Source organism: Tachypleus tridentatus, chromosome 12 (genome assembly GCF_004210375.1).
Source record: "Tachypleus tridentatus isolate NWPU-2018 chromosome 12, ASM421037v1, whole genome shotgun sequence".
NCBI lineage: Eukaryota > Metazoa > Arthropoda > Merostomata > Xiphosura > Limulidae > Tachypleus > Tachypleus tridentatus.
In genome coordinates, this window is record NC_134836.1 from 109716934 (window position 1) to 109744868 (window position 27935).

Sequence of the window (27935 nt, forward strand, 5' to 3'; positions counted from 1 at the left end):
AAGCAAAACAATTTCACCAACTATTTAAACAAACACAGAATTATTGCATACAGAAAGACTGTTAATTTTAGTTTATCACTAACAAAATATTATTTTATATTGTAGAACAACTTTTGAAAGTTTCCTTAAAGTTTGCACCACTAACTACACTGTGTATTCAAAATCTACTTTAATGCAAGAAAAAAACAAACTAAAACTAAACTTGTATAATCAACAAGACCTATGTAATACATTGTTTTTGTAATGAGTTCATTTTGAATACAAAATTTCATCTTTTAAATAACTACAAAATAATTTTCATACAAACCCCAGATTGGCAGATCATCTATGTACATTTGGTACCAGTAGTGGTTTTTAACTACATAAGTGAAAGCAAGAAGAATTTCATCAGTGATGTCCACTTCACAGTACTGAGTTTTGGCAACATTGGCTGTATAAATCAAAAAATTATGTTATCTTCTAACTTCCTATATTGAAAAGTTTGTTATTTTTACATATATCTTCACTGACAAATTAAGTTTTAGCCAACACTTGTATTTCAGGAACCTCAGAAATATACCAAAATTAAAATATAACACTAGCAGCATGAGATAACTAAAAACATAAACATCTAAGAATCATTATGAATTATCAAACAGAAACGTAGGAACTGAAGCCTACCAGAATTCAACAAGTAGCAGTCTATAATCCTGGAAGCACCAGAACCTATGAGTCTAATACCAGTTAATATCAATTACTATGCCATAAAAGATAAGAGACCATTGATATTAATTAGAAATATTATAGGAGGCAAATCACCAGAATCCAACTAATAGTAGCTTGAAATTGCTGGAAAACAAATGACAACAGAACAGAAGCTTACATGAAATTCTCAACCGAAATCCAAATAGTTGTAGCTTAGGTGCTTGACATAAACTGAAAGCAACTTGTAGTAAAACAAAGCATAGGAACAATGGAAACAAGCAAGAAATAGCACAATAATTTGAAACTCATAAAAATCAAACAAAAGTAGCATAAGATTAAGAAAAAATGTAGCCACAGGCTTTATCCTTACTTGTCTATTTTACTTCAGTAGGATGCTTAAATTTTATATATCTTAAAATAAACATGTATACTTACATCTAAAATACTGAAAGCATTTCCTAGTTGAGTTTAAATTCATGCTGGCAATAAATAATGAAACTAAAAATTTCTGAATGTATGCATTAAAAACCATATGTCACTTACTAATAATTTTCTGCTCTCCTACCTTCTATGAATGATTGCAGAAGTATCAGATCTAACATGTGCTCTGCTTTCCTGGCAAAAGATTTTATTAAAAATTGCAGTTATTATGAAAAGGTATTTATTGAGAGATGTGAAGGAAGGTGTTTTGGAGGCAGTTATGTTTGAAATTCAATGCAACTCTAAAAATGTAAAATTCAATCAGGTGAATTTACCCTTGATGCAGTGAAGGTCAGAGGATATATACTGTAAAGGAGGTAGGAACCAATGAATATATAAACTACAAACTACAGGGGCAAGAAAATAATTGTCTAACCTATAAGAAATATGTAGTTATTTAGAGTCACATTAGAATCCAGAACTGGATTTGAGAGAGAACAAGTGGAACAGACCAGCTTTACAAAACAAATAGGTCTAAAGGATATTCAGAAAATATCACATAACTTTTGTTTTTGTAGAGGAACATTCTACTCTCTATACTTAAGAATTAGACATATTAATAGGGAAGGGGACAACTATTATCACTAGGTGTCACAATTCAAACCCTTCCCTATTAATATGTCTAATTCTTAAGTATAGAGAGTAGAATGTTCCTCTACAAAAACAAAAGTTATGTGATTTACCATAATCCAAACAATTTTTTGTTATAAACATTACAAAATTTCACAACCTTAGACTCCTCTAGATATGTGAATAGGAGTACTGGCCAGAATAGAAATACTTAGGTTGCCTAGGATGAACACAGGCATCAGAGATTCATGTGAGAATCTTGACTGGATGAATCTATACAAATAAATTCTTAATACATTTTTTGGTTTTAAGTCACAACTATTCACAATCCACAATATCCCTGAAAATGGTTAAAAATGGGTATGAGTGTTGGATAGAATACAAAAATCTCACAAGAGATGAATTCAAGACTGGAATAATAACCACATATGATAACAGAACCCTGAAACTGATGATACAGTGATGTGATAAAATAACAAAAAACATATGCAGATCTCCCCCATTTGTGATGACAAAATCCACTTGAAGAAAAAATGTATTCTCAAGATGGCTGGTATGGGTATTAAAACTTTAATTAAAATGAAGTACAGAACAATGTTTCGACTTTCTTAGGTCATCTTTAGGTTAACACAATTTTTTCTGTAAATTATGGATAATGTTTGGACACTGATTAAAATTCTTGAATAGTTTTATCTTCACAAAAATAGGGATTAGTTTGTTTGTTTTTTCTTTCAGCACTGTTGGATAAAATAAATGTCATTTCTTCTATGGATACAGGAATCAGAAGACCAAAGATTCCATTCTAGAAATTTGCATGTACATTTATGTTAAATACTTTGTTAAACCTTTTAATATTTTGTGTGCAACACATTTGAATATTCTGAGTCAAACTAGTTGATTTAATCCTGAGATTTATAATACAGTGATGTGAAAAAAATTATAATAACAAAAGCATATGCAGATTTACTCACTTGCTTCCTTTTAACATATCCAATGAAGGACAAAGAAGACATAAGGAATGACAATTCGACAAGATGCAACCCAAAATACATAATTGTCAGGAACAAAATGAGCCAGCAACACAAGTCAATTCATAGTTGATGGAGCAAAATACATGGAATGAAAAATATCATAAAATGGATAAACAACAATGTTGGTTCTACTGAAGAGATTCCATTCTTGGAAAATAAGAAAAAGGGAGGGACTGGAAACAAAGGCTCTGACTATACATAGAAAACAAATGTTTGAAGAATCTGTCAGTCACAGTACGTAGCACAAAAAGCAAACAAATATGCAATAACCATCTATTGCATGGAAATCCCCTTTCACTCAGTCAGTTTACAGCCTGAGCCAGACTGACTCCATAAAGTTAGAAACTGACAGACATATAATTAGGAAGAACTTTTCATTAAAACTCCAGATATTTTGTGTACAACAGACTTGGCTGGACCAACACCTTGAACAAAGTGAAATATATCACAGAGATAAAAATGAAAAAGTTTTATATATTTTTTATAACATTTGTCTGTGTGTATGGAGGTCATCTGCTTAAAAACTGAGTATCCTGCAACACAGCCCAATAAACAAGTGTCAAAGAACAGAGGAATTGCGAGATGGTAGAAACAATAACAGTGAGACCTACAGGTAATAAAGATGAGAAAAAAAGTGTAATCATGAGTAATCAGGTGAATAAGAATGTATTAATACAAGTCAAATCATAGTGTGATGTGTCAATTTAGAAAACAACTGGAACACTCATACAACAACTAGAGTGAGGCTCAAAAACTTCGTAAAGAAGGGAAGAGGAACATGCAGTACACAGAGTTAGTTTCCAAAAGAATCCACAATCCCAAAAACATGAGAAGACAACAAATATAAAACATTCAAGCAAAATAAATCATTTAAAGATTCATGGCATGAACCCTTATGCATAAACTTAAATAGGAAAATATAGAACATACCCGAAAATGAAAAAGAAGAAAAAAAAAAGAAAAAAAAAAAGACTGGCAGCTGACCCTCTATGATTAGCACTATACAAATTGAAAGTTGATACGGTCAGACAAAAATATGTATATTGAATTAAAATATATGAAGATTATCAATAGCTTCCTGTGCTACTCTGTTGGCATTTTTATCTTGTATAAAAATGTATAAGGGAATAAATTCTCACCTTTAAAGTCAATGTCTAGTCCACTAAATTCTAACTCTACACCCAGAAGTGCTTCACCAAGTGTTTCGTGATAGTGGCTAATGCTTTTTTTTGGCCCAGAGCAGAAGGGTAATGAGAAATAAGCATATGTCTCTTGTCTGTTATGATATGGTCCCACAGTATTCATCCAAAGTACCACTTCTTCATTATCTTCATACTTACAAAGACCAAACAAAAATAATATGTTACCAAGTATAAATAAAAGTGATGATACAACAACATTATTGATTGTTAAATAATGGTTTAACAGTAAACATGCTAAGCTTTCAAATTACAAAAACTTTTAAAAAATGTATTTAAAATTACTGCAAAATTTGTGTAGGCCTTTTATTCAAAACCAGATAACATCTGCTAGACTACCCCAATGGGAACTAAAAGTACCTGAAATAGAACTTGTTGGCTTAAACTGTATTAAAATTGAGTATTAATGTTAAATCCCACAGATCATATAATATGATTAAATGTGATACTTTTTTATTTATTTAATTTTATATAAATAATTTCACTTGAAGATAATGCATAAGTATATCATTTGGGAAAGTGTTTTTTTTTTTTTTGTAGACAACTCTTGCTTCATGTTTATTGGTGACCACTTTTCATGCCACCTGCTGAGTTTATGTTAATGTCTTGAGAGATGTTTCTTCATTTCACTGTAAACATGCTTCCCAACACTATAAAACCCACAAGAAGAAGAAAACTCTTCAGACATGAAGAACTCAGCACAGTATCAGTGTCTGTATATGTTTACTAATAGGAAAGCCATATTGGGCTATCTTCTGAGCCCACAGTATCAGAACCATTGTTACCAATAAATATGAAGCATAGCTGTCTATAAATATGTTCACCACATGTTGTCCCCACTGCTTGAAGCTACATGTACAGCAGTTTACAGATCGTCATTTAAACAGAATTTAACAATAAAAATTTGTTTTGAAGTTGATGTACACTTTATGTGTGATTTAAGAAATCCTCAGACTTGTACAAATGGGTTCTTTGTTTCATCACCGGTTTAAAAAAACCTGAATACCTGAAGATTCTGATATTTCCACTAATACAAAATTAATAGAAGTAAACATCTTGATAAGTGAATACTTCTATTAACTGAAATATAATCTCACAATTAAATTGTGGGTAAAATTATAATTTTCCTAAATTGAGAATGTATTTCCAATAGGTACATCCCTCCTCTCATAAAATAACATTTTCTCATTTTGTGCCACTCTCTATAAGTGAACTATATATATATATAAAGCATGTCACAAGCCTTCCACACACACCCCCTATTGGAATCAAAGGTTTCAACATCTCTCATTCAGATGAACATACATCATCTCTCTACCAATAAGAGAATGCTAATGTCATATACTCTCTGTGTGCCACTACCAAACCCTAATTTTAAAGATGTGAGCACAAGAGGACTGTGGGGTGAAAGGTTTAAAATATGAGAAGAGGGAAGTACCTAAGAGAAACACATTTTCAGTTGAGGAAAATTATAATTTTTTAATGCAGACACTTCTCTCATAAGATTAGCTAGAATCCCATATTGAAAAGGAGGGATTGGTGTAAGGGAAGAACAGATGTACCCCATGATAGCATCCAAAGGATACTTCTGCACATGAAACTAATCAAGTATCTGAGGAAGGATACCATACCAATTCTGAACCAAGTATCTTCTCACCATGAAAAGGTACAAACAAACATGGCAGAAGAGAAAGGGAGCACATTCTAGTGGAATAGAATGTGATCCCCATAAGGTAAATAAATAACTCATTTTCACAGAAGGAAAGTGAGCAAAGGAGGATGTATATATTTAAAAATGGCAGTATGGGTTGAGAAAATTTTATGTAGAGGAGTGAACAATGTTTTGACCTTCTTCAGTCACTGTCAGTTTCACAAAGAAAGAAAGAGGTAACTGACCGATAGCTGAGCACATATTTGAAGGTGGTTGTGTAACTGCTTGTAAAAATGTAGAAGGCATGCTTAGATGTTTGATTATATTTATTGATATAGGTATAAAGGTGTTCCTATGTATTGGTTTATTTTGGGCTTGAGTTGTTGTATAAGTAAGGCTTCTTTAATTTTGCATTTGTTTATGTTTATTTAGTATTTGGGTGTTTTTTATGGTTATGTTGTGTTTATTTGATTTGCAGTGTTCAAAAACGTGTGAAGGTGACTTTTTGTGTTCTTTGAATCTGGTTTCCATTTTTATACTTGTTTCTCTAATATAAAAGTCACGGCATGGTACAGAATGGCTAGTATGTGATGGATCGTACCCAGTAAGTCAACTACATTCAAAACCTTCCCGCTGGGTACAGACATCTACAGTAGGATCATACAATTTTCACCTCAAGCCATAAAAACATGGATGTGAGGAAATAAACAACTCCAGAGCATGACACAGGAGTGGAATTGAGCCAGGGATTTGAAAATGTATCATCCAGTGTCTGAGAGAAGTCAACTGCATGTATTCAACTCCAGTGACTGTAAACTTAGTCCAAAACATCTGAAAGGTCAATAATATTACAACTGCAAGAGAAATGTGGGAATGCCCAATACAGAAACAAACAACATATATTTTCTGTGACCCACTACACAAAGGGAAGAATTGTGGAAGGAAGATAGACAACCCCAAACCTGTGTGAGGGACTCATGTTGTAGGGCAAGCACAAGGCATAGAAGTCTATCTGGATCAGAACAAGGGTAGAGATGAGAAATGGGCAAAAAGGAGAAGCTATCCTCACATGGTATAGTTAATGGAGTACAACATTAATGTCCCAGTCTGGAGGTACTGGACACTGAGGCAGACAATATATCTGGAAAGAATGGATTGAAAGAATAGGGACAAGGGAAAGACAGAATATGCAGTGACAAGAAAAATGGAAAGTACAGGACAGTGTTTTCTGAAAACCCAAACATAGAGGAGCCTGAAGACTCCTTTTCTAAAATTCACTATAACTCAGAGACATCAGTAACTTTAGCATGAGAAAATGAACCCATAAAGCCATGGCCCAGGTGTGATAAAGCATTCCATTTCTACTGATACATAGCCTTGGATGAAAAACAAATGGAATGAATAAATGAAATGCTACCTGGTATGAGAAACTGGATCTCCTTGCCATGGACCAGAAAAAAATCCAGGTTTAAGATGGAAGATGGGAAGTGAAGGATGCAGAACTGAAAACCATGGCTGATTAAGGAGGTTTAGAAATAAAGGTAGAGGAATGGAAAGGAATAACTGCAACTGCAGTAAATGAGGAAATCAATGTTGAACAGGTTAGTAAGGAGCATTCAAAAGAATTTTGTATGGAATAGTAAGGATGAAGGTGATTGCCCAATGAAGTAACTGGTTAGAAAGGTAAACATAAAGGAACTTCTATAACCAATTTGGCTGAAAGCATATACAACCAAAGTTCAAGGATGAGGAATAGGGGACCTACAAAAGGTAACTGCATAATGAGAGAGGAAGCAAATGCATCATATAATGGGTACCCCACCAATCACAAAGCCAACAAGGACAGAAATGGACTACTCCATTGGGTAAACCTGGTTTGGTCAGGAAAGATGATCTGCCACATGGTTGAAAGCACCAGATATGTGACATGCAATCACACAAATGTGATGATCATGGACTCAAATGAAAAGATCCAAGGTGAAAAAATACAAGAATCTTGACCAAGTGCCCCTTGGTAATTGATAGGACCAACCACAGTAGAACTGTTGGAGTGAATCATGACTAAATGACCCTTGGAGATAGCAAGAAAATAATACAAAATTTAATAAACAGCAAGGAGTTTGAGAGTGCCAATATGAAGAGAATGTCCCTCCACAGTCCAAAGACTTAAATGGATACATCCATGAAACAGATGTAATCAGCCAGTAGAGAAGGAAATGAGACATCCACCAATGTACGCATCTTGTTCAACCACCAGGCAGGAAGGAAAGGGGATGTGAGAATCCAAATGTTCCTGAGCAAGATTTCATTGGTCATGAAAGACCCACAGAAGGGACCTCATATGAACTTAACCAAGACATACGAGAGGGACTATAAAAGACCATATCCCCAAAAGCTACAGAATTTAGCAAGCAGAAAGTGCATTTAAAATAATCAGTTCCATAGAACAGAGATGGAAAAGAGAAGAATTGTCTTGAATGAGATGAGTGTTGAAGAAAACATTAAGATGAAAAGGGTATCAGGTAGGATGAAGGAAGGACTTCTCCAATTTGATAAACCAGTCACCCAAGCAGTTTCGAGACAGAGCTGACAAGTATGATAGATCAATTCCTGTTTAGAATAATGATAAGAAGACAGTCATCCATGTAGGACTGAAAGCACAACCCAAGGGCATGAAGATGTTGAGTGAAGGCTTATACCACCAAACAAAATACGTGTGTCAAAATAAGTCAGTCCAAAGGGTAGGGTGTGAAACTGGTACATCTCCCTGCAATAGACAAACTGAAAATAAGGATGAGACTGCTTTAAGATGGGAATATGTAGATAAGAATATGATTCAAAGCTTATAAAAAAAATAGCTAACTGGTTTAACAACACTTATTTTTAATATATAAAACTACATACTGTCTTCTGTATATTACGTCTCTCATGACCTGCAAATCTCAACAAAAGGAAAACCCATTAAGTGGGGATAATACACAAATGTCTTGTAAAGCTCATAACTAAAAATCATAAAACTCAATAATTATACTCACTTGTAATAAATGTTAAATGCAGATTACTTATGATCTCATTTCTGACATTTACTTGTTTCATATTCCTAAATATGCCAATAATTTAGGATCTTTTCTGTATATTTGATCATTTTACCTTAAGTTTTTATGAAATTAAGACGCTATATATTGAGACTTCTTGTCATTTCTTGTTGCTAATTAGTAACGCCAGCACATATCTAAACGTTTAATGATTTTTTTTAGCTTTGGCTTTATTGTTGAACTTTAGCCTAATACTAATATACACCCAAGTTAAAAAGACATGTAAATAAGTTACTGGGATCAGTAAAAGCTTAATTTTATTCTGATTCCATTTCTAGTTTTATTGGTTCTACTTGTTTGTGGTAAACACTTTCCCATTATTTTCTATCTTTATGTTTGTAGTTAGATATAAAGACTTAAATTATAAAGTTATACAAAACTTACAGAAGTTATTATCAGCTTAATGATTTATTTCATCTAGGCCTAAGTTAGTGGTTACATAAAATAGCATTGTACGTCGTTAGGTTATACTTTCTCAAATGACTAGTTATATTACAATTATGTGTAGGCCTAAACGTTTGCTTAATACTAAAAAAAAAAAAAAAAATCGCTCACCTGATGATTATGTTCGTCGGTATCACAACAGTGAAAGCAAATACCAAGTACTAGAACAATATAGAGAAATTTCTTCATTATATAGAAATTTAAAAACCTACCAATACACTAACATTCGAACATTAACTATTACAAAACAGACTATTATTATTTTTATTCAGGTTCAAAGCATTTGAATTTCGCAAATATTATCATATGTAAACTTATTATTCATAAATTCCCCTCTTTCGATTCCTCAAACGCTTATACTGCGATAGTCCACGTCACGCCAAACATTTATAGTTCAAAATATAACCACCAGATAGCGCTATTTTATATCATACTAGTGTATTTTGTCCAGATTGTAAGAACATTAATAAACTGCAGTTGTTGAGTTTATGAAACATAAAACTTACAAGTTTATTTTTTTGGTTTAATTTTTGAAAGATGAACACTTCATTAACGATTACGATAAAATATTTAAACACTTCATGCTCATTACATAACTATAAATATATATATTTATTCAGAACTGTTTGCACATAGTTGGCTATGTATTTAACAAACAGTGTACAGATAAATAACTTTGAAAAGAAATAGCTTTTCTTTTGTTTCATTAACATAGTCATGGCTCATTTCCCTTTGATAGCTATGATCTCACCCCCAGAAACCATCGCTTGAGACTTCCTTAGGCTTGTTCAACTTAATATTTTGTGCATCAGTGGTTTAAATTTTTTACATATCTGAAGAGTCTGAAATTTATACTAATGAAATGCTGATAAGAATGAGCATCATATTGAGTGAATACGTTTATGGACTGAACAAACTGCTTGGTGAATAAATAAATGTTTGCAGTGAAACTTGAGTCTAACGTTTTAACTCAAATCACTCACGTCATAATGAAGTTCAACCTTTGATACAAGATTGTATATCTTTTTTCCACTCAGGCTTTTATGTTTTTCTCCTTCAAATTTCTGTATTTTGTTTCAGTTTAGTTTGGACGTAAAAAAGCCATTAAACTGCGCTTTGCTTCTTGTCAGCTTTGTCCAAGAACTCGCCCTGTAATTATCAATTTACCAGTTTTTTTTTTAAATAGGGAAAAACTATAGCACGTGACATTAGTAAAAGAACTATCTTTGACGTTATATGTACGTACTAAGTATTTTGGTAAAGGTTTTTCACTTAACATTTATATTTTATGTAATTTTACTTTTATTAATACTTTAACTTTCTTTTAAAACTCTAGTAGAGTACTTTATTTTAAGTTGCAGTTAGAAACTAACTAAACTTGTAAATTACATATTTGTAATTTAATTTATAGAAAAGGCACATAAAGACTGATGAGAAAGAGCTCATCAAAGTGTCACTTTTTATTTCTCTTCTTAATACAACATTACCACAACAAACATAACTGTCCCAATTTTGTTTTGTATTATGTTAATGGCTACGTTTGTGGTTTCATTCCTATTAACTTCATTGTTAAGACTCTCAGAACGTACATTCATGGTGCTAGATCAAACTCAAAACCACTAAATGTGGTTCTCATGTAGTAGGGATTGTATTTTTCAGGTGGGTTAGGTATAAGCACACGTAACTTGTTTTCAAAGAGCTTAACCACCGTTTGTTTACATTCTGCTCATGAAAGGCATTTTAAAACAGAGGACTGTTGTACCTAGGCCTGTTACAGCCTCAAGCCACACTCTTGAAAATGGTTTTTCTGATTTACCAATTTACTTCATCCTACATTTTGAAATCTAACTTTAAGGTCAAATTCTTAGCCCTTCTATATTATTGCAAAGTTGTGAGTAATTGGTCATTCTATTACTATTTCAGAGTATACTCTAGGACCTGCAAGAAGCCATGGAAGGTAATTATAGTTTCTGATACTCCTGGTTTAGAACACAATGCACAGTTAGAACTTAAGAAGTGACTTACACTATTAACATGAAGGCAGTAGTAAAACGTTGTGTTATATTTTTAGTACTTAAATGTTAACGTATGAAGGGAATTTTCATGTGTTAAGATTAAGGATACTAGTTTCACTTCCACAGCTGACCACAAACAATGTCTGAAGAATTTGAAGCAATGCTGCTAGGCAACTATACTCTTACTTGTGTGTTAAAGTTTTATTAATTATAAATGATAGATTTATATTCGAAAAGCTAGAAGCAGTTCATTTATGGTGTGGAGAGACATCAACATGAATGACTGTACAGATCTTTCTGTACTTCTAATGGTTAAATTTACTGCTTGATAAGATATTGGCTTTTTATTGGACCCAGTTGTATGGTCCTTTATGGTTACAAACAAATTAGATTGTTGTAATACCAGAATAACAACAAATTTTATAACATCAGGATTGTGATGGTCTACCGAAAACAACAACAAAAATCATTGACTGGCCAATTTAAATATCACAGAATACTTCTGAGACTATTTTTGATTTCATAATAATCAAACCATTGACCCATCATGTGACTACAGAAAATTGGACAATGTACTGACTGTGAAACAGGACAGAATTCCATGTAATGCCATCTGCTAATCAATCAGAAAATATGCCTGACAAGTGCAGACCTTTATATATGTTGTTCGCTCCTCTACATTGTGCTTTTTCTACCCATATCAACCATTTTTACATATATAGTTTTGTCTACAAGTGGGTTTTCTCATCATCATGGAAGGAGCAGAGATTGTTAAGAATCTTCTGTAGATTAGAAAGTACCAAACAATTTTCTTTTGATGACATTTTGGTTTCTATAGCCTGAAGAAGGATTCTGCATAGTATGAAATACTGTAAACAAAAATGCATCAGATAGTTTCCCATCCATAGATGATACCTTAGGTGCTCAAAGCAGTACCTAAATGTCAAATGAATGAAAGTGCAAGGGTAGTTTTTAGTGTTCATATTTGGCAAGTTTTAATATTATATGTGTTATTTTGTTCATAAAGTTTTGTCATTAACTTTCTAGTGCTCTTTAAACACACTTAAAATTTTAGCCCTTTGTTCATTTGTTTGAGGAATAAATTCAGGTATAAAATTGTGCTCATGAATATTTTTTGTTGTATGTATGTCTTTATGGAATACATTTTCTGTAGTTTAAAATCATAGTGTTTATACTAATTGGTTTAAATTACAAGCTTTCAAGTCAGAAAAAGGGATAAATATAGGGCTACTTGGGGTGAATATTATTTGGTAATTAGAAGTGTTTTTGTAAACATATTAGGAAAATAAGAGCAAACTTTCAGTACAATATTGACTTATTTTCATATAATAAGGATATTTTTAAGTAAAATGCTTGCTGATAAATAACTAAGATTATTAAAACATACTTACTATATCCAATATTCTTTATCTGATAATACAAGATTAGTTACAATATGTATTAGATATTTTACTGCTGCTACTGATTTTCTGAACATTTTTTAAACCACAACAAAACAAATAAAAGCATTTTTTTTATCTAATTGATTTCCTGATCAATTAACATCCATGAAACAATGAGGTATTTATGTAGGTCAAAGTCAAGGTGAAAGAAAAAAGTTCTTAATTTTGAGGAGGATTTTATCAATTAGGAAAATGTTAGGTCCACTAGAAGTCCTGAAATCAGTCATAGCAGAATGTAGATTAAAGTTACATGGTCTAACAGAAAATATGCAATTTAATCAGAAAAATTATTAAAATAATTCAGAACTTCTGATATTAAAACAAACAAGATATTTTATTTATAATTCAAGATATATTCTGAATCAATAACACAATCTATACAATTATATTTTGATGTCGTATAGCCAACTAAAACAAGCTATTAAGGGGAATCAAAAAATACTTTTAACACCAATTCAAAAATAAAAACTTTGAAACAAATGCATTTATACCACTTCTTTTTCAGTGTATCAGAGCAGTAAATTTTCTTTATTGTAGGATTTCATCTAAACACTCCTGACACATGAGATGGTTAAGCAGATAACATATGCTGGTGAAAACAAGTTTCTTTTTACTATATCTTGGTAACAGTTTTCAATATAATGTAGTAAATTATAAATATCCACAGTTATTAGCTAAATGTTTAACTCCAAAATTATATTAACATCATAATATTACATTTTAAGACTGAAAACAAAACCCAAACCTATATTCACCTTAACTGCAAGTTGCTCTTGACAATGACTGGTTTTCAATCTTAAGTACAGTTTCACCCCATTTCATGTATCTCAAACACTTGATGTTGGACAGAGGGAGTTTTTTGCAGTAATATCACAACTGACAGTAACATAAACAGAGATATCAGATCTGACAGTTGTTTGTTTGTTATTCTTGTTCAGTAATGGCATAATTGACATATATAACAAAACAGTTCAGCACTATTTACTCCACATAAAGTTTGTCGAGTAGTAATGACAAGTAACAAGAAAAAAAAGAAAAGAAAAAAGTCCATTGTTCCTGTCCAGCAACATTAACACAACCAACTAGCACATTTCTCTATAGCAATTTTAGTAAGTTTGTTGGTGGATAAACTTACTATAGTACATAAAGTCATCTTTATCCAACTAACACAGATTGATGCTCACACCATCATTTTATACAATAAATTCACTTCTAAAGATATTAAATCTGTTTTTTACAGCAGCCTTCATGTATAACTAGAGCATTATAATCATAAAGAGAAAGTTAATATAGCTCCTAAAGTTCCACAGTTAAAAATACCAATTTTTAATTGAAGGATGTAATTTAAAAAATTTCAGTAAAACTTTAAAATTAATTATGTTTAGTTTTAATTTCAATATACAAAAATTTTGGCTTGAAATAATTACTATGATCTGTAAAAAGTACAATTCTGAGACATTACTTTAACCAACTTGCTTTCACCACTCACCACTGGACTACTCCAAATCTTACATAGACCAATCCCACATAACCATTATACACTTATCATTTTGAAATCCATAGAAGGTAAATGAGCTCAATTTCTCTCTCTTTTTTTTTAATTCATAATAAATAATAAAGTATCTTCATAATAATATAAATAATTAGCTAATTTAAATCACTTTTTAAGTACTGCAACATTCACTTTGGTCCAAGTTAACCACTTTTTAAACAATAATACTTTAGAAGTTAAACCATATAGTAGTAAACTATATTTTGATAACTATGTTGGAACCAGTGTTCAACTGAATGCTCTGGAATATGCAGACTATAATACCCTCAAATCCAGCACTCACAACAGAAAACAGGTAAAGTACAACTAATCACAGCATTATCAATCATACTGCAAAGGACAATTAACTAGAAAAACTGTTTGAAAAGTATATACAATATTCAAAAATGGTCCCATATTTTAATTTTATTTCTGATACTGAACTGACTGCCAAATCCAGAAAGTTAATAGTAATTTAACATAGTTCAAGACAAACTTTTGTTTTTGATAAAACTTGTCCAGATTCCAATTTTAATGTTGAAATAAAGTTTTATCTTAACAAACAATGCACACCAAACATAATTTACTATTTTTAAAAAGTAGAAAATCTTTGTGCAGATTCTATTATTATTTAAAAAAATTAAATTTTTTCATCATCAAACCAGTGAAATTTCATAAGGTCATAAATTTTTGAATGAATGTTTCTGTGAATAACTTATGTTAAAACTTTAAATGGAACAAAGTTTTACAAGTTCATTAACATAAAATAACTATCAGTGATGTCGAGAAAACCCACTTGTAGAGGAGTGAACAACGTTTTGACCTCCTTTCTTTCTTTGTGAACCTGACGATGACCGAAGGTTGAAACGTTGTTCACTCCTCTATGTAAAACATTTTCTCAACCCAAACGAGCTGTTTTTACATATACAATAACTATTTCATAATCTTTTTACTTTGTTTTATTTCAAACAATTCAATGGAATATTCTTTATAAATAAGCACTTCTACCTATCCAACATTACATCTTGAAAATAGCTTATGGTCTTTTCAAAGAGATATTACACAAAAATGTTGATATAAACACCAGTATCATTACATATGCACATAATATATCATAACCAGTTCCCTCAATTATCAGTTTTTCACTTAGAAATTTAACAGGGCAGTTTTTTTTTTCATGCAACAATTATTTGAAAACCTTGTAGAATCCGTACTATTAAGTAGGTCATTTCAGAGAGATATTTCATAAAAATATTGATATATATGTATCAGTATCATTTTAACAACTCACTTTAAGAGATATGTGTGCTCAGATTCTTTCTAATAATTATTTATATGTGAGCACATACTAAATATTTTTAAATTAATATATTACATAATCGGTAATATAATGATAAAGCTCAGAAATTAAACAAGTCATATCAACCTTTTTTTTTATATGTAATGTCACAATTCAAGAGGGTAGACGTATGTAAATATTCATGTACTAAAAGATTAATTCAGATCAAAAGAAATACAAAATCACGTGCAGTTCATAACAACATCATGACCAGTCAATAAATATGTGAACAGAGGGCTACAAATAAATACTAAAATCAACCGTTTTGAAATTCATGAGATCCATTACAGCACTGGATTTTTAGTAGACTAATGTAAGAAGTCCATGTTCCACAAAAGCCATTTGCTTTTTTTTTTTATATATATATATATAAAGATATTTTAAAGGATACCTAGACAAGTGTTTCACAGAAATTTTCATAGAAGGTACTGTAAACAAATCAGGAATTCATAAAAACAGCAATATCACTTTTTACATAACTGTCAAAAGATAATTACAAATTAACTGTATGGTAACTGAAAGGTTAATCTTTATTACCTGTTTTCAGCTTTTAAACAAAATTCCAGACAAATGAAATAACTATGATATCCCAACTAAGTTGCATTCCACGGCAGCTGTTGTAAGTGTAGAGTTTAAATAAATATGCTGATATAATTTATAGAACCAGTTACACATGATGCAACAAGATGAAGTTTGTGAAACTGGTTACATTTGATGCTACAAAGTAAAATCAGTTAAATTTGATACAGCAATACAAAGTCTACGAAACCAGTTACTCAGTTGTAACAAAGTATGACTTTCTGACCACCATATAAAATCACTGTCTCTTAACTACAGTGAACAGCACAAGACTGAATAATCTTTAAAAACAAATCTAATTTGTTTTGAGTCATATGTAGAAATAACAACATACTTGTCTTTACAAAAGAACACACGTAATTGATCAGAGTTACTATTTGTTACTAACAGGTGTGTGTTCTTTTTTTAGCTGTTTGTTTTACACTATTTTAAGTTTTCATTTCTTCTTTATTATAAGGATCAAAGCAAATCTTCCAGGTTAAAGGAACTTTAACATGTCAACAAAATATACGAGTTAAAGCATTGAAAAAATTAATTGTACAGTTATATGGCTTCTTGAATTTTAAAAACTTACACAACAGAAATATACAATCAGTGAGGATTTATTTTTTAATTTATGATAATTTGATTCGCAATAGATTGAATTTTCATTAATTATCAAAATAATAGGTGTATTTATGTAACAATATTATTTTGTACCAAAACAAATGCTCAGTAAACGCATTTCCTTCAATTTGTGTAAAGGTACACCTTTTACCATATTATTTGGTGAAATAGAATGATATTTAGAGATCATCCATCAATGGATATATCAATGATATTCTTATATTGTTTGGAAAAAAGAAGTAGTGCTATAACTTATTTACCTATAAAATTATGTTTGAAAAAAAGGCAACTTGAAATCATGCACTATCCACATGAATCATTTTCCTTTATAAAGTTATATTTAATACTATGCTTTTGTACAAATATTCTTTAACTTGTAGAAGATCTGGTTTGGTACAACATTAAATCACTATATATACATAAAACAGATTTTCCCCTCAAAGTTATTACTTGGTTCTTAGTAACTTTGAAAACAAAAGAAGTAATTTAAAAAAAATAAATTTCTTCCCAATTAATTTAAATTTCACACAACAAAGATTAGTGATAGGAGGTTATTATTTTAACTTTTTTTCACAGGAATAACATTTGTGGCTATAAGGACAATTAAAGTGATAATAGCAACTCCAACAAAACCCAGAATTAACCACATTTTGACGTTTTGACACATCATCTTCCGGTGAACTCTGCGAGCTGAACTTCTGAAATGACTACTCTGTTTTGTAAAAAAACAAACAAATAATTAAACAAAGTAAAAAAACAGCAGAAAAGACTGCAAGATGTAGAAGTATAATAAAAAAAATTCTGTTAACATGCAATACATGTGTAATTTAACATCTCTATTTTCTAACCCCTCAATGACTAAGTTTTTTTTCTATGTAAATTGGTTCAAACTGCTTGATGAAGGGCTTCTGCCTGAAATATTGTAAATAATATTAAAGTTTTTGTTATAGACATGTATTTTACAAATTCTGAATACCTTTTTTAATTAAACAAAATTTAGCAGCAACCAAGTGTTGTTGTTAATTGTGGTTGGTACAAGTTTAGCTTATATGATTCAATTCTAAGGAATGAGCAGTAAGTTCCCACACCTGACCAAAACTGGTTGTTTGGCATTTAATGGTGCAAAGCAACTAGGCTATCTACTCCATAGAACTGGTAAACTATTGAAAATAAAAGTAAAATTATTACTATGTAATGAGGAATCATGTTAAAACAAACAAAGCCCAATTTTTGAATTAAAACTTAGTGTTACAAAGGCCAAGGGCCCTTAAAAACTTAAAAACAACTGAGGTGGACAGTGTCACCATTGCCAATGATATTGTCTAACATCAACTGTGAACCCATGGTTAAAATATGTTTGAAATGGTGCCATTGCTCGTGGTTGTAATGATGGCACAACAGTAAAATGTGGACTGTTGTAACCTGAGTGTCATAGAGACCACACACTGGTGCAGACCCAGCTAAAAGAAAATGATGCATTAAAAAACTGTGGCAAATGTGTAGCCTAGCTAGGACAACTTCCTCCTTCTGAACCTTATGGAAGCAAGAGGGCTAGAGTAATAGAAGGTTTTATCTGCAAAAGCTTGGTATCACATTGCTCACTTCAAGTCAACAACCAACTGGTGCAGAGCCAAGCTATGAATATAGGATCATAGTCCATGTATGGGACAGGCACAGTCATGATAGCACCAGAGCAGACAGACTTAGCTGCAGCATCAGCAAGCTTGTTCCTGTGAATACCAGCATGGCCTGGTATACAAAAGAAATGGATGATAAAAAGAAATGAGCTGATCAGTTTTGAATATCAATGAGTACTGGGTGAAAACCAATATGAAGTGATTCCAGGGCCAGTGGAGAGCTAAGCAAATTTGTATAAATAGTACAGTTCATGAACTGCATAGCTTCTATGTAACCCAGGGCAAGAGAAATGGTGTACAGTTCAGCAATGAACACAGAAACTGTAGAGGGGATCTTGTGTGCAACAACCTAACCATAACAAACCATAGCAGAGCCCACAGAGTCACCTGATTTCGAACCATCTGTATAAATGGAAATGGAAGGGTGGTTTGAAAGACATTTGATAAATACATGATGGTACTTCCAATCAGGAATATCCACGTTCTTCAGATGACTCAAAGAAAGGCCACATTTGGGGATGGTAATAAGCCATGGTGGGATGGGCTGACCAGTAGAGACAGCAACGTTATACAAGGACAGATTAATTCAGCCAAATGCACTTGCATATGAAGGTCAAAAGAGGCAATGGCAGGCTGTCTATTCTGAAAAAGGTCCACTGAGGAAGGAAAATGCAACCCCAGGTGGGATGCTGTGGTAAGGATCAAAGTTTTGAAGCATACAGTAAAGACAGATGCAAATGGCAGAGATATAGAGGTTCCTGAGACTCAGTGTACAAACTCTGGATTGGAGAAGTATGGACAGCCCCTGTGCATAGCCAAAGCCCCTGATGGTGAACAGGGTCCAACATCTTCGAGGCTGAGGTCCTTGCAGACTCATAGACCAAGAGACCCATAGTCTGGTTTCTATCAAATAAGGGCAATAGATTTTTAGCATAGAACATCAATTCACTCCCTAAGAGGTAGAAAAGAGGACACTGAGGTTGTTTAGTGCTCTTGTACATTTGACACATAGCATCTCTTAGTGAATATCACTGGATATGACTGATATAGTGCCAGACCGATGAAGAGCAAGCTTGAGTTCCACCAATTTAAAAGGGGCAATTATACCCATAGAGACAATCAGCCCACAAGGTAAAAGGTGATTACTGTGCCTGAGTCTTGAGGCCTAAGATGAGGAATGAGGCAGAAGTGCTAGATGCACCAGCAACTTCCTGGCCAGAGAGCAAGATTTAACGGGGGAGTGGCAGAAGTATATTGCCCACTGACCTTCCAAATCTTATCTCATATGACTTAGTAACTGGTGGTAGAAGAGATGCTAGTTGTGAACTTAATCCAAGATTCCTTCTGGCTTTGACATCTTACCTGCAGAGCACATGCTTGGGCCTGCTTGAAAGCAATGTGGTTTGAAAGTGTGAGATATCTACGAAAGGTATCCCAGGCCTGTTTTTTAGCCTTCCATGCCATTTGGCAGGCAGTATTTCACCATGGACAAGGAGAAAAGTAAGAGGAGTGAAAATCACTACAATTAACATAATGAGGGTCCATTTCATGCTTGCAGGCATCATGGTCTTTGCCACTGCAATGAGCATACATCAAGGAACCACAACATGATGTCTTCAAAGTGACCAAACTGCTGATACTGAAAACATCTGAGGGTTTGGAATATATGGCTGCACCTTGCAATTTAGATAACCTGCCTTGATAGTAGAAGATGGATGTGGTGATGTAAACATCAAAATTAAGACATTGGTCAATATCATAATTCCATTCCTGTGAGTGGAGATGCACCTCACTGTAGAAACTCCTTGAGTGGAGAAACCAGCAAGGATCTCTAACTCGGGAATGTTTTTCAAATCCCTCTCAACAATAACTCCTTGTGACAAATTCAAAGCAGTATGGGGAGAAACATCAATGGGTATATCCCCAATGGCCTTTGGTTTGAAAAGAAGTTCACTCTGTTTTGGAATGGATGTTCCCACCAGATGTTCCTCACCATTCTGAGATGTCCTCAGAATGAGACTTTTTGACTGACTTAGGAGAGCCAGCAAGCCCCTCTAATCTGTTCTGAATAAAAAAAGGGAGACATTTGCTCTGAAGATTTGTCAGATGAAGAATGTAATATCAGAAAATGAAGTACAGGTCTCAAAGAAGTTGAAGATTGCTGTTTGTTTAGACTTCAGAGTCTTCAAGATGTGGTTGATTACTTGTAGTCTGTTTTTTATTTTTTTATTTTTCACATGGGGATCCATAATAAAGAAAGAATATTGCAGTGCCAACTGACCCACCCACCATGGAGCTCTATGAGAGGATGCACTACAGTTTCAAACAAGGACACTGCAGCAATGCCAGAGTTTCGTGAGCATTATACCCAAATACACCAGCATCAGACACAATGTCCACAACACCCACTGAGAAAGTCCAACACTAGTACCTAGCTGACCCTATCCCAAGTGGATCAGCCAATTGACCCTGGGGATGGGGGGAGGAGACACCAAGGCTGCCCATGTACAGGAATTTAAGGCCAAAGTGGTGTGTTAGGGTTGGACCCCTCAACCACCAGGATCCTTTTCTTCCATTCATGGGTTTTCACATACAGCAAATGTGGAGGTAAAATGAAAGTACAGAACCTTCTCAGGGAGGTCCCCTCACCACATACAGGAATCCACACCAAGGGAGCCTGACCAAAATATTTTAGTTCCTATCCCTTTGATTTATTTTGATAATGTATCATTGAAAATTCACAATACTACATGATAGAAAATGAAATACCAAAACATATTTTGGTTTTGAACTCTAAGTTTTAATTTTCTTTGAGATTTTGGAATGCTACCTTATATTGAGGTCAGATTTAGTTCAAACAATACTTACACTTGCTTCTAGGTCAGATGTTTTATCCAGAAGTACATCAATCTGATCACCCCGTTCTAACACTTTTTCGATATTTTGTGTCATAATTCCTTTTACCTGCTCGACCTGTGACTGGAGTTTACTAATATTGTCCCCCGACTCACCCCGACTGTATCGCTCCTATAAGTACAGACTTTATGTATTTTGGATGTTACATAGCTGTCATTAATACAAACAGTAGTCACAATTAAAATAGTATTAAAACAAGGATGGCTATTACATCTACATGGAGCTAATTTAATATCTTACGTTTCTGACAAACAGTTATGTTAATCCAAAAACTCCTAAGTTTTATCAAATAAAACCCTTAGCAACAAAAAAATGTAGCTAATAACTTTACACAGTTCTGGATAATTACTCAACATACTCAGTGATTATGCACAACATAGAAATTTCGTTCATTAACAACATTTCTAAAGAATGAGAAAGCATCTTGTTGTAGTAATGAACTAGTCTATAAATTTAAGTCACTCATTGTAAGTAAATAATACTACAAACAAGTACATTAATTGTAGCTCTATCTTCCAGACACAAGTCTATAAAATCCAAATATCTGATAGTAGGATGAACAAAAATAAATTGAATACTTCATGTGAGACATGTATATTTGAATGTTAGACACTCAAAATGAGATTATTTCACATTACTGATAATATTAAAAATTACATAATATTTACATATAATGAGAAGAAAAAATATGTTAGACATCAAACACTTTGCTCACCATTTCTTCAGCTAAAATGGGTCCAAAATCTCGTCCCAACTCATGAGTTATGGCCGATCTAGCCCGTGCCATAAGGCTGTCTGTGTTAAATCTTCGTTTCACCTAAACATAGACTCAAGATGTGATAAAATGTCTGTGATACAAACTAAAAACAAATTATTTTCATTGGAATCTAAAAATGTAAAGATTAATAATGAACTTTGTTTTATTTATATTACCTCACTGAGAAATGAATAACACAATCTTCTCCCAAAATCGGGTGGAGCAGCGCAAAGAAAAATGAGGCCATTCTCGACGACGACATGAAACAGATAACTGAAATTAAAATTACAGTTAAGACAGAGTGGCCACATTATGAAAGTCATAAACTGTATGACTAGATAAAAACAAAAGAAAAGAAAGATTACCAATACATGTAAATTACACATTTTATTTTACATATGTATACAAAACAGGTCAAAATAATTATCATTGGGATAAGTTATTCGTTTTAATTGTTTAAGCATAACCTTTGATTAAAACAAACCCAGAAAAAACATTTGATACAAAGAAACAGTTACAAGTAGTGGTAAAACTAAATGAACATTACTGGTTCACACCACGTATTTTTCTACTATCTGTTAAGTTCTAGTAATGTTATATGCCATTCTTTAATTAAAAAGCCAGCTTTAAAATGCAAGCTACAAGAAATGTTTACCTTAATTGGTGGGAACTTTATCATTCCCACTGATCTTTGTAATATATAGTTAAAGAATAAAACAAGTAAAGTAACAGCTCAAAGCTTCTTTCTTTGACAGTTACAACAAAGTAACAGAAGTTGCATGTTCTAACTACTTTACTAATCAGTTTAAAACCTTGGTTACTTAATGGATTTTTTGATTAAAATTAATGTTCAAACTTGACACACCATGCAATGTAACAAAGAGAAAAGATTTCTATAAATGAATGTAGCACAATAAAAATGTTTCTGCTAATTATGTTTTAGATAAATGTTTACTATATAAAGGGTAGATACATTGATAGGATAAATAGGAACAATGCATCATACATAATTATGACAAGTTATCATATGAACTGTACAAAGTTATATATGGTTAAAAAGCAGTGCGTGAATTTGCCAATACATATAATGTATTTTCTACCTCATTATATTAATATAATTTTTTTTCAAATTTGTTATTTGTGCAGGTATGTGTAATTTCTACATAACATGTCTGTCAATAAGGGGAGCACCTTAATCTTCACAACACTGACTTGCAATTATACCATTCATTACTTGTTTTATATACTGAAGAAATTCAATCTGGTATGCATCCACATCTGATTTAAATAAATGAAAAGAAACAAATCCAATCTATACAAACATTCTGATGATTACCTACAGCATATTATAATATCAAAACACTCACTTGTGAAACTATGAACTGTCAAATGATGGATACATGATCAGTTTGCCAAGCAAATTTTATATAGTATATTTGATAGTGATGATGGAAATGCTTAGATTACATATTATGCAAATCAATGTCATTTCTCAATGAGATAATGGTAATGATAATTATTTGCATAACAAACACAAATTCTTAGCACCTTCTCAACACATATTAGTTACTCTTAAGTGTTAAAATGTGGACTTGTTGATAATGTAAATACATGAAACATTTATGGTGTGTAGAATTTTGTCATATAACAAAGTGAAAAAAGGAAAAATTACAAAAACATCTTTAACTTTCATGTAAATATTAATGTATGTTATCAGTCATATTCTCAAAATTATACTGAATAAAGTATTGATATCACATGATATAAAAGATTTTTATAACAGCATATGCTACATTTAAAGCTACACATAAACCAAACTATGTCTCCAGGCTAGAGAACAATTAAACTTCAACTTGATGTTAGTTTGTGGCAAGTCCTGAATAGTAAGAATTATAGATGTTTCAATATAATAATAATAATCGTTTACACTCAGAAATTGTAATTGTGTCCAATATCTACATGAAGAGCTAAACTAATAAATATAACTTTGTTTTTAATGGAAATTAGTCATACAATGAAGGTAAATTTTAACAAAATTTAACAGTATAATGATGATATGTTAAAATGTTTCCTTACTGGAGAAAAGGTTAAAAAAGAATGTTACATTAAAAAACAAAAAGAGAACTGTTCCACTTACTTTTCTGATGTGTAAGTTGTTTTAGTGTCCCTTGCCAAAGGAATGTTTGGTAACATGCTGTGAGCCACATTCTCAAAGTCTCCTGATGCCTTCTGGTGACTAACAAGGATAACAGAGCCTCGAGCAATGCATGCATACCGTATTCCTGACATATTTATTGAAGCCTTGGGAAGTATTAAAAATGTTAGTGACAAAACAAGGGTGGCAAAAAGTACCTTATAAAATTCATTTTTCTTACTTCTAGTTCTGTTATTCTAAACAAATTCTCAGTTGTATTATGTCAAATTAAAATTAAAATCTAAAAGGAATAAATTAAAAAAAATAGTGGCAAGCTTTTACAAATAGTTACAGTAAATAAAAATCTTGATTTAAAAATGTATTACAATACACAAAGAAAATCAAAATCTTTAGTAACTATTACTGAACTATATGTATACTCTTTTAATACACAGATCATTACTTACAAATATACATGACTGAAAGAATTCCAGGTGTGTGTGTGCTGAAATTCTATCTTATTTGTAGTTGCACTGTGTCAGTATATTAAACAAGTAAAAATCAGGTGCATCACAAACTTTATTAGAGAATAATGAAGACAAAATTATTTTAAATGGTCCAGAGTTTCATGAAAAACAAGTAAAAAATTACTATATGCAGAGATACTCAATATACATAATGGTAGAATCATTTGCAAGTTTTTAAAAAATGAAAAGGAATTAACATTACATACATTACATGAACAAGACATGCAAAAAACACAATATTACTAAGTGCTTTTTATAAAGACCAGTTGCCCACAGTGGTACAATGTTAGTGAGAGATGTGCATTCAAGTCCAAGCTAAGACATATTGCTGTTTTTCTGGATTCATTATATTACTGCATATGACAGTATTGCTTCTGAGAGTCATAAGGCAGAAACCGAGATTTAAACCAGCTGTTTTGGTCAACATTAATGCCTGTCTTACTCCTGAATGCACAAGTCTGTAGCTAAGAAAGAAACTACCTCTGAATGCTTGATAACAAAGTTCAATTACAGGTGTCTTGGAATTTATTTTCCAATTTCATCATCAATGTGAAAAGTTAAAAACACCATAAGCTTTTAAGCAAGAAGTTGTCGGTACTAACACAAGTTCACACATTAAAATAATTAATTAATGTTTACATTTTACACTATAGGTTCAAAGAAACTGTAAGCACACACATGCTGAGAAATCAATCAATAAAGCTTACATATAATACATTGTTTAAGCAGCATGTGACATCAGCCACACTTTTCCTTTTTCAACGTTATTTACCTACCTAAAGGTATTCACAATTAAACAGGAGTCCTATTAATGTAAATAGGTTAACACCTTAATAGTATTGCATGCTGCTGGACTGTTATTAGTCCATGTAATGTAATTTCTCACAAAGACAGTTAATTGAGCAAGTTATTCAGTAATCAACATTTATGTTCCAGTAAATACAAATATTATGAATATTAACCTGAAATAACACTTTAAACTTCTGCCCTTTCATTTTTTGAATGGTTTGTTGCTGATGGTGACTTTGGTAGACTAAATAGCTTTTTATCATTTTGCTCTTTCACATCCTTATAATACCAGTAATTTTCTTTCACATTCTTATAATACCAGTAATTTTCTTTCACATTCTTATAATACCAGTAATTTTCTTTCACATTCTTATAATACCAGTAATTTTCTTTCACATTCTTATAATACCAGTAATTTCATACTTTTTTTATAAGCGAGGTACTTTCATACGTCAGTAATTACCCCTACTCATCCATTTACAAGTTTGATGTTGTTTGAAATACAGTTCTTGTAAGTAATAAGTTTCTTCTTTGCTAATTTGGTAAAACTAATAAGTACGCTAAGCTTCATTCAATTTATTTCCTGGTTCCCTGCTTGGACAGCAGCAAGTCTTTGGATTTACAATGCTAAAATCAGGGGTTTAATTCCCCTCGGTGAACACAGCAAATAACCTGTTGTGGCTTTGCTATAAGAAAAAACACACACACAATTGATTTACACTTATATTATGTTTTGTTTCTTTCTTAATATATCTTGAAGTGTCTAGATGTTGTTTTTAAAGAAATAAGAGCCAAGGCCCTTGTTCCTGAAACAGGGTTTAACAAAAACACAGTTGTTAATAATTTCATGGTACCACAAACAATGTTATTCTCCATCTCTATTCCTGACAATATACTCTACAATATTAAGAATAATATCTAAAACACCTTCCATACCATAAAATTTTTTCAGTCATTTTATGTAAAATTTTAACTTTCAATAAGTCTACTTCTGTTGGGAGCATAATCAATCTACATATGTATATATGAATTATACTGTCAGAAAGTTCCTACAAAATGCCAGTAAGCATATTTTCATTTTCAACAATCTTAAAGTTAAAGCCATTGGTAGGTATCAAGTATTGGAGAATATGGACTGTTGACTAAGTATTTAGTTGTGTAATCACTTTAGCAGATCTGCACCTTTGGCATTACGATTTCACATTTTTTTAAATCTCAAACATATTATTTAATAAGTTTTCAGTTCAGTTAAGAGATTAAATTATTCTCTTTCTGTTATTAACATGATTCTGTACAAATATTAAAATATATATAAGCTCCACTTACTTAATGCTCAGTATTGCCAATGACATCCACAATGTCATTTCAGTAATATGAGATACTAACTGCATTTTTCAAAGCCTTTTAGTATCATGCAAAATAAAACTTATTTTGAACCTTTCTAATTGTATAAACAATCTGTCTGTGAGGGGTAACAGTTTACTAAATTAAAACTACTTAATTTTTAATAGTATTTGATCCTTTTTTTACTCTGAATACTAATATTAATAGACTATTCTGATACAACGATAGTAATAATTAAAATTCCACATTAAAATAATAGAGCCTTGATGGGGTATGCACGCAGTTATTTTTGTATGTCTTAATAATGTGATCTATCTTCAGGATTTCTGTTTATTTCCTGGGTATATGTTCAAAAGCTAAGCTATGACGCGATTATGTAAAGTCCAAGTTTCTATATAAACTATGGTACTACTATCAGTATTGCTTCTAGTAATATTAACGTTGATTACAAATATCTGAAAAATGAGAGAAGAATAATTATACATTTATTAATATTTAGAACATATTCAAATTACTCGCTTACACACAAATTATGCGTTACTAGTACACTGTACTCTACACTATGGTTCTATCTCAATGAGGTTCTTAGCTTCTGATCCTTTCCTTTGTTGATCCTATTCCTAGCCTTTGTTTGCTCTTGACGACAGAAATGCAGTAATGAAATAATGCTTTTCATTTAGTCACATCGTAAACTATTTCTTCCAAGTCTAATAAATCTAATTGCTAAACACAACCTACAGTTTCTTCTCCTTCATCGCTGCAAGAAATCTAATAACACGAAGAATGTCATGTGACACAACATATGATTCCTACTTGCACTTAGCATACTGAAATTCTGAAAAGGAAAATTACTATTACTGTTAAAATTACATTTATAGACATCTTAAAATATTTTGCTCCATTTCATTTACTTTATGATACATATAAAGCATTTACTTTGTGATTTAACGCTAAATTCTACTTTAAATATTTTAAGTTTTAATTTTAATTTATGTCTAATGTTAACATCCACGTATTGACAGAAAAAGGAATGTCATATCAGTGAAAAAAATTAGTGGCGAAATCTATTTTTTATATTTTTATTATTTACATTACACAATTTTTATGACTTAATAATGTGCTCTTGTTTGTCGTTTAGAGCAAA

At 31.9% G+C, this 27935-nt stretch overlaps 2 protein-coding genes across 7 annotated transcripts in view; both read right to left on the minus strand.

Moving 5' to 3' along the window:
• The window catches only part of LOC143235285 (transmembrane 9 superfamily member 3-like), a 29068-nt gene extending 19481 nt beyond the window's left edge, over positions 1 to 9587 (minus strand). Inside the window, exons 1-3 of one of the 3 annotated variants that reach the window (XM_076473263.1) lie at positions 9266 to 9587; positions 3905 to 4100; positions 308 to 430 (exon numbers count right to left, since the gene is read on the minus strand). In XM_076473263.1, the coding sequence (XP_076329378.1) occupies positions 308 to 430; positions 3905 to 4100; positions 9266 to 9343 (397 nt within the window). In that variant the 5' untranslated portion in view covers positions 9344 to 9587. The remainder of the gene's footprint in view (positions 1 to 307; positions 431 to 3904; positions 4101 to 9265) is intronic. The other 2 variants (XM_076473264.1, XM_076473260.1) reach the window with 2 other exon arrangements.
• A 3360-nt stretch (positions 9588 to 12947) lies between these two features.
• Positions 12948 to 27746, minus strand: LOC143235286 (vesicle-associated membrane protein 7-like). Of its 4 annotated transcripts, XM_076473265.1 has the most exons (7): positions 27315 to 27610; positions 25621 to 26133; positions 24135 to 24298; positions 22174 to 22270; positions 21956 to 22057; positions 21193 to 21351; positions 12948 to 17399 (listed from the first exon to the last, which is right to left on the minus strand). In XM_076473265.1, the coding sequence occupies exons 2-7, from the start codon at positions 25708 to 25710 to the stop codon at positions 17247 to 17249; spliced, it is 765 nt and encodes a 254-aa protein (XP_076329380.1). In that variant the 5' UTR covers positions 25711 to 26133; positions 27315 to 27610; the 3' UTR covers positions 12948 to 17246. The 4 variants fall into 4 exon arrangements, with proteins under 4 accessions (XP_076329380.1, XP_076329383.1, XP_076329381.1 ...); XM_076473268.1 differs by lacking the exons at positions 25621 to 26133; positions 27315 to 27610 and adding an exon at positions 27728 to 27746; XM_076473266.1 differs by lacking the exon at positions 25621 to 26133 and having other exon boundaries at positions 27315 to 27605.
• Positions 27747 to 27935: the final 189 nt, after the last annotated feature.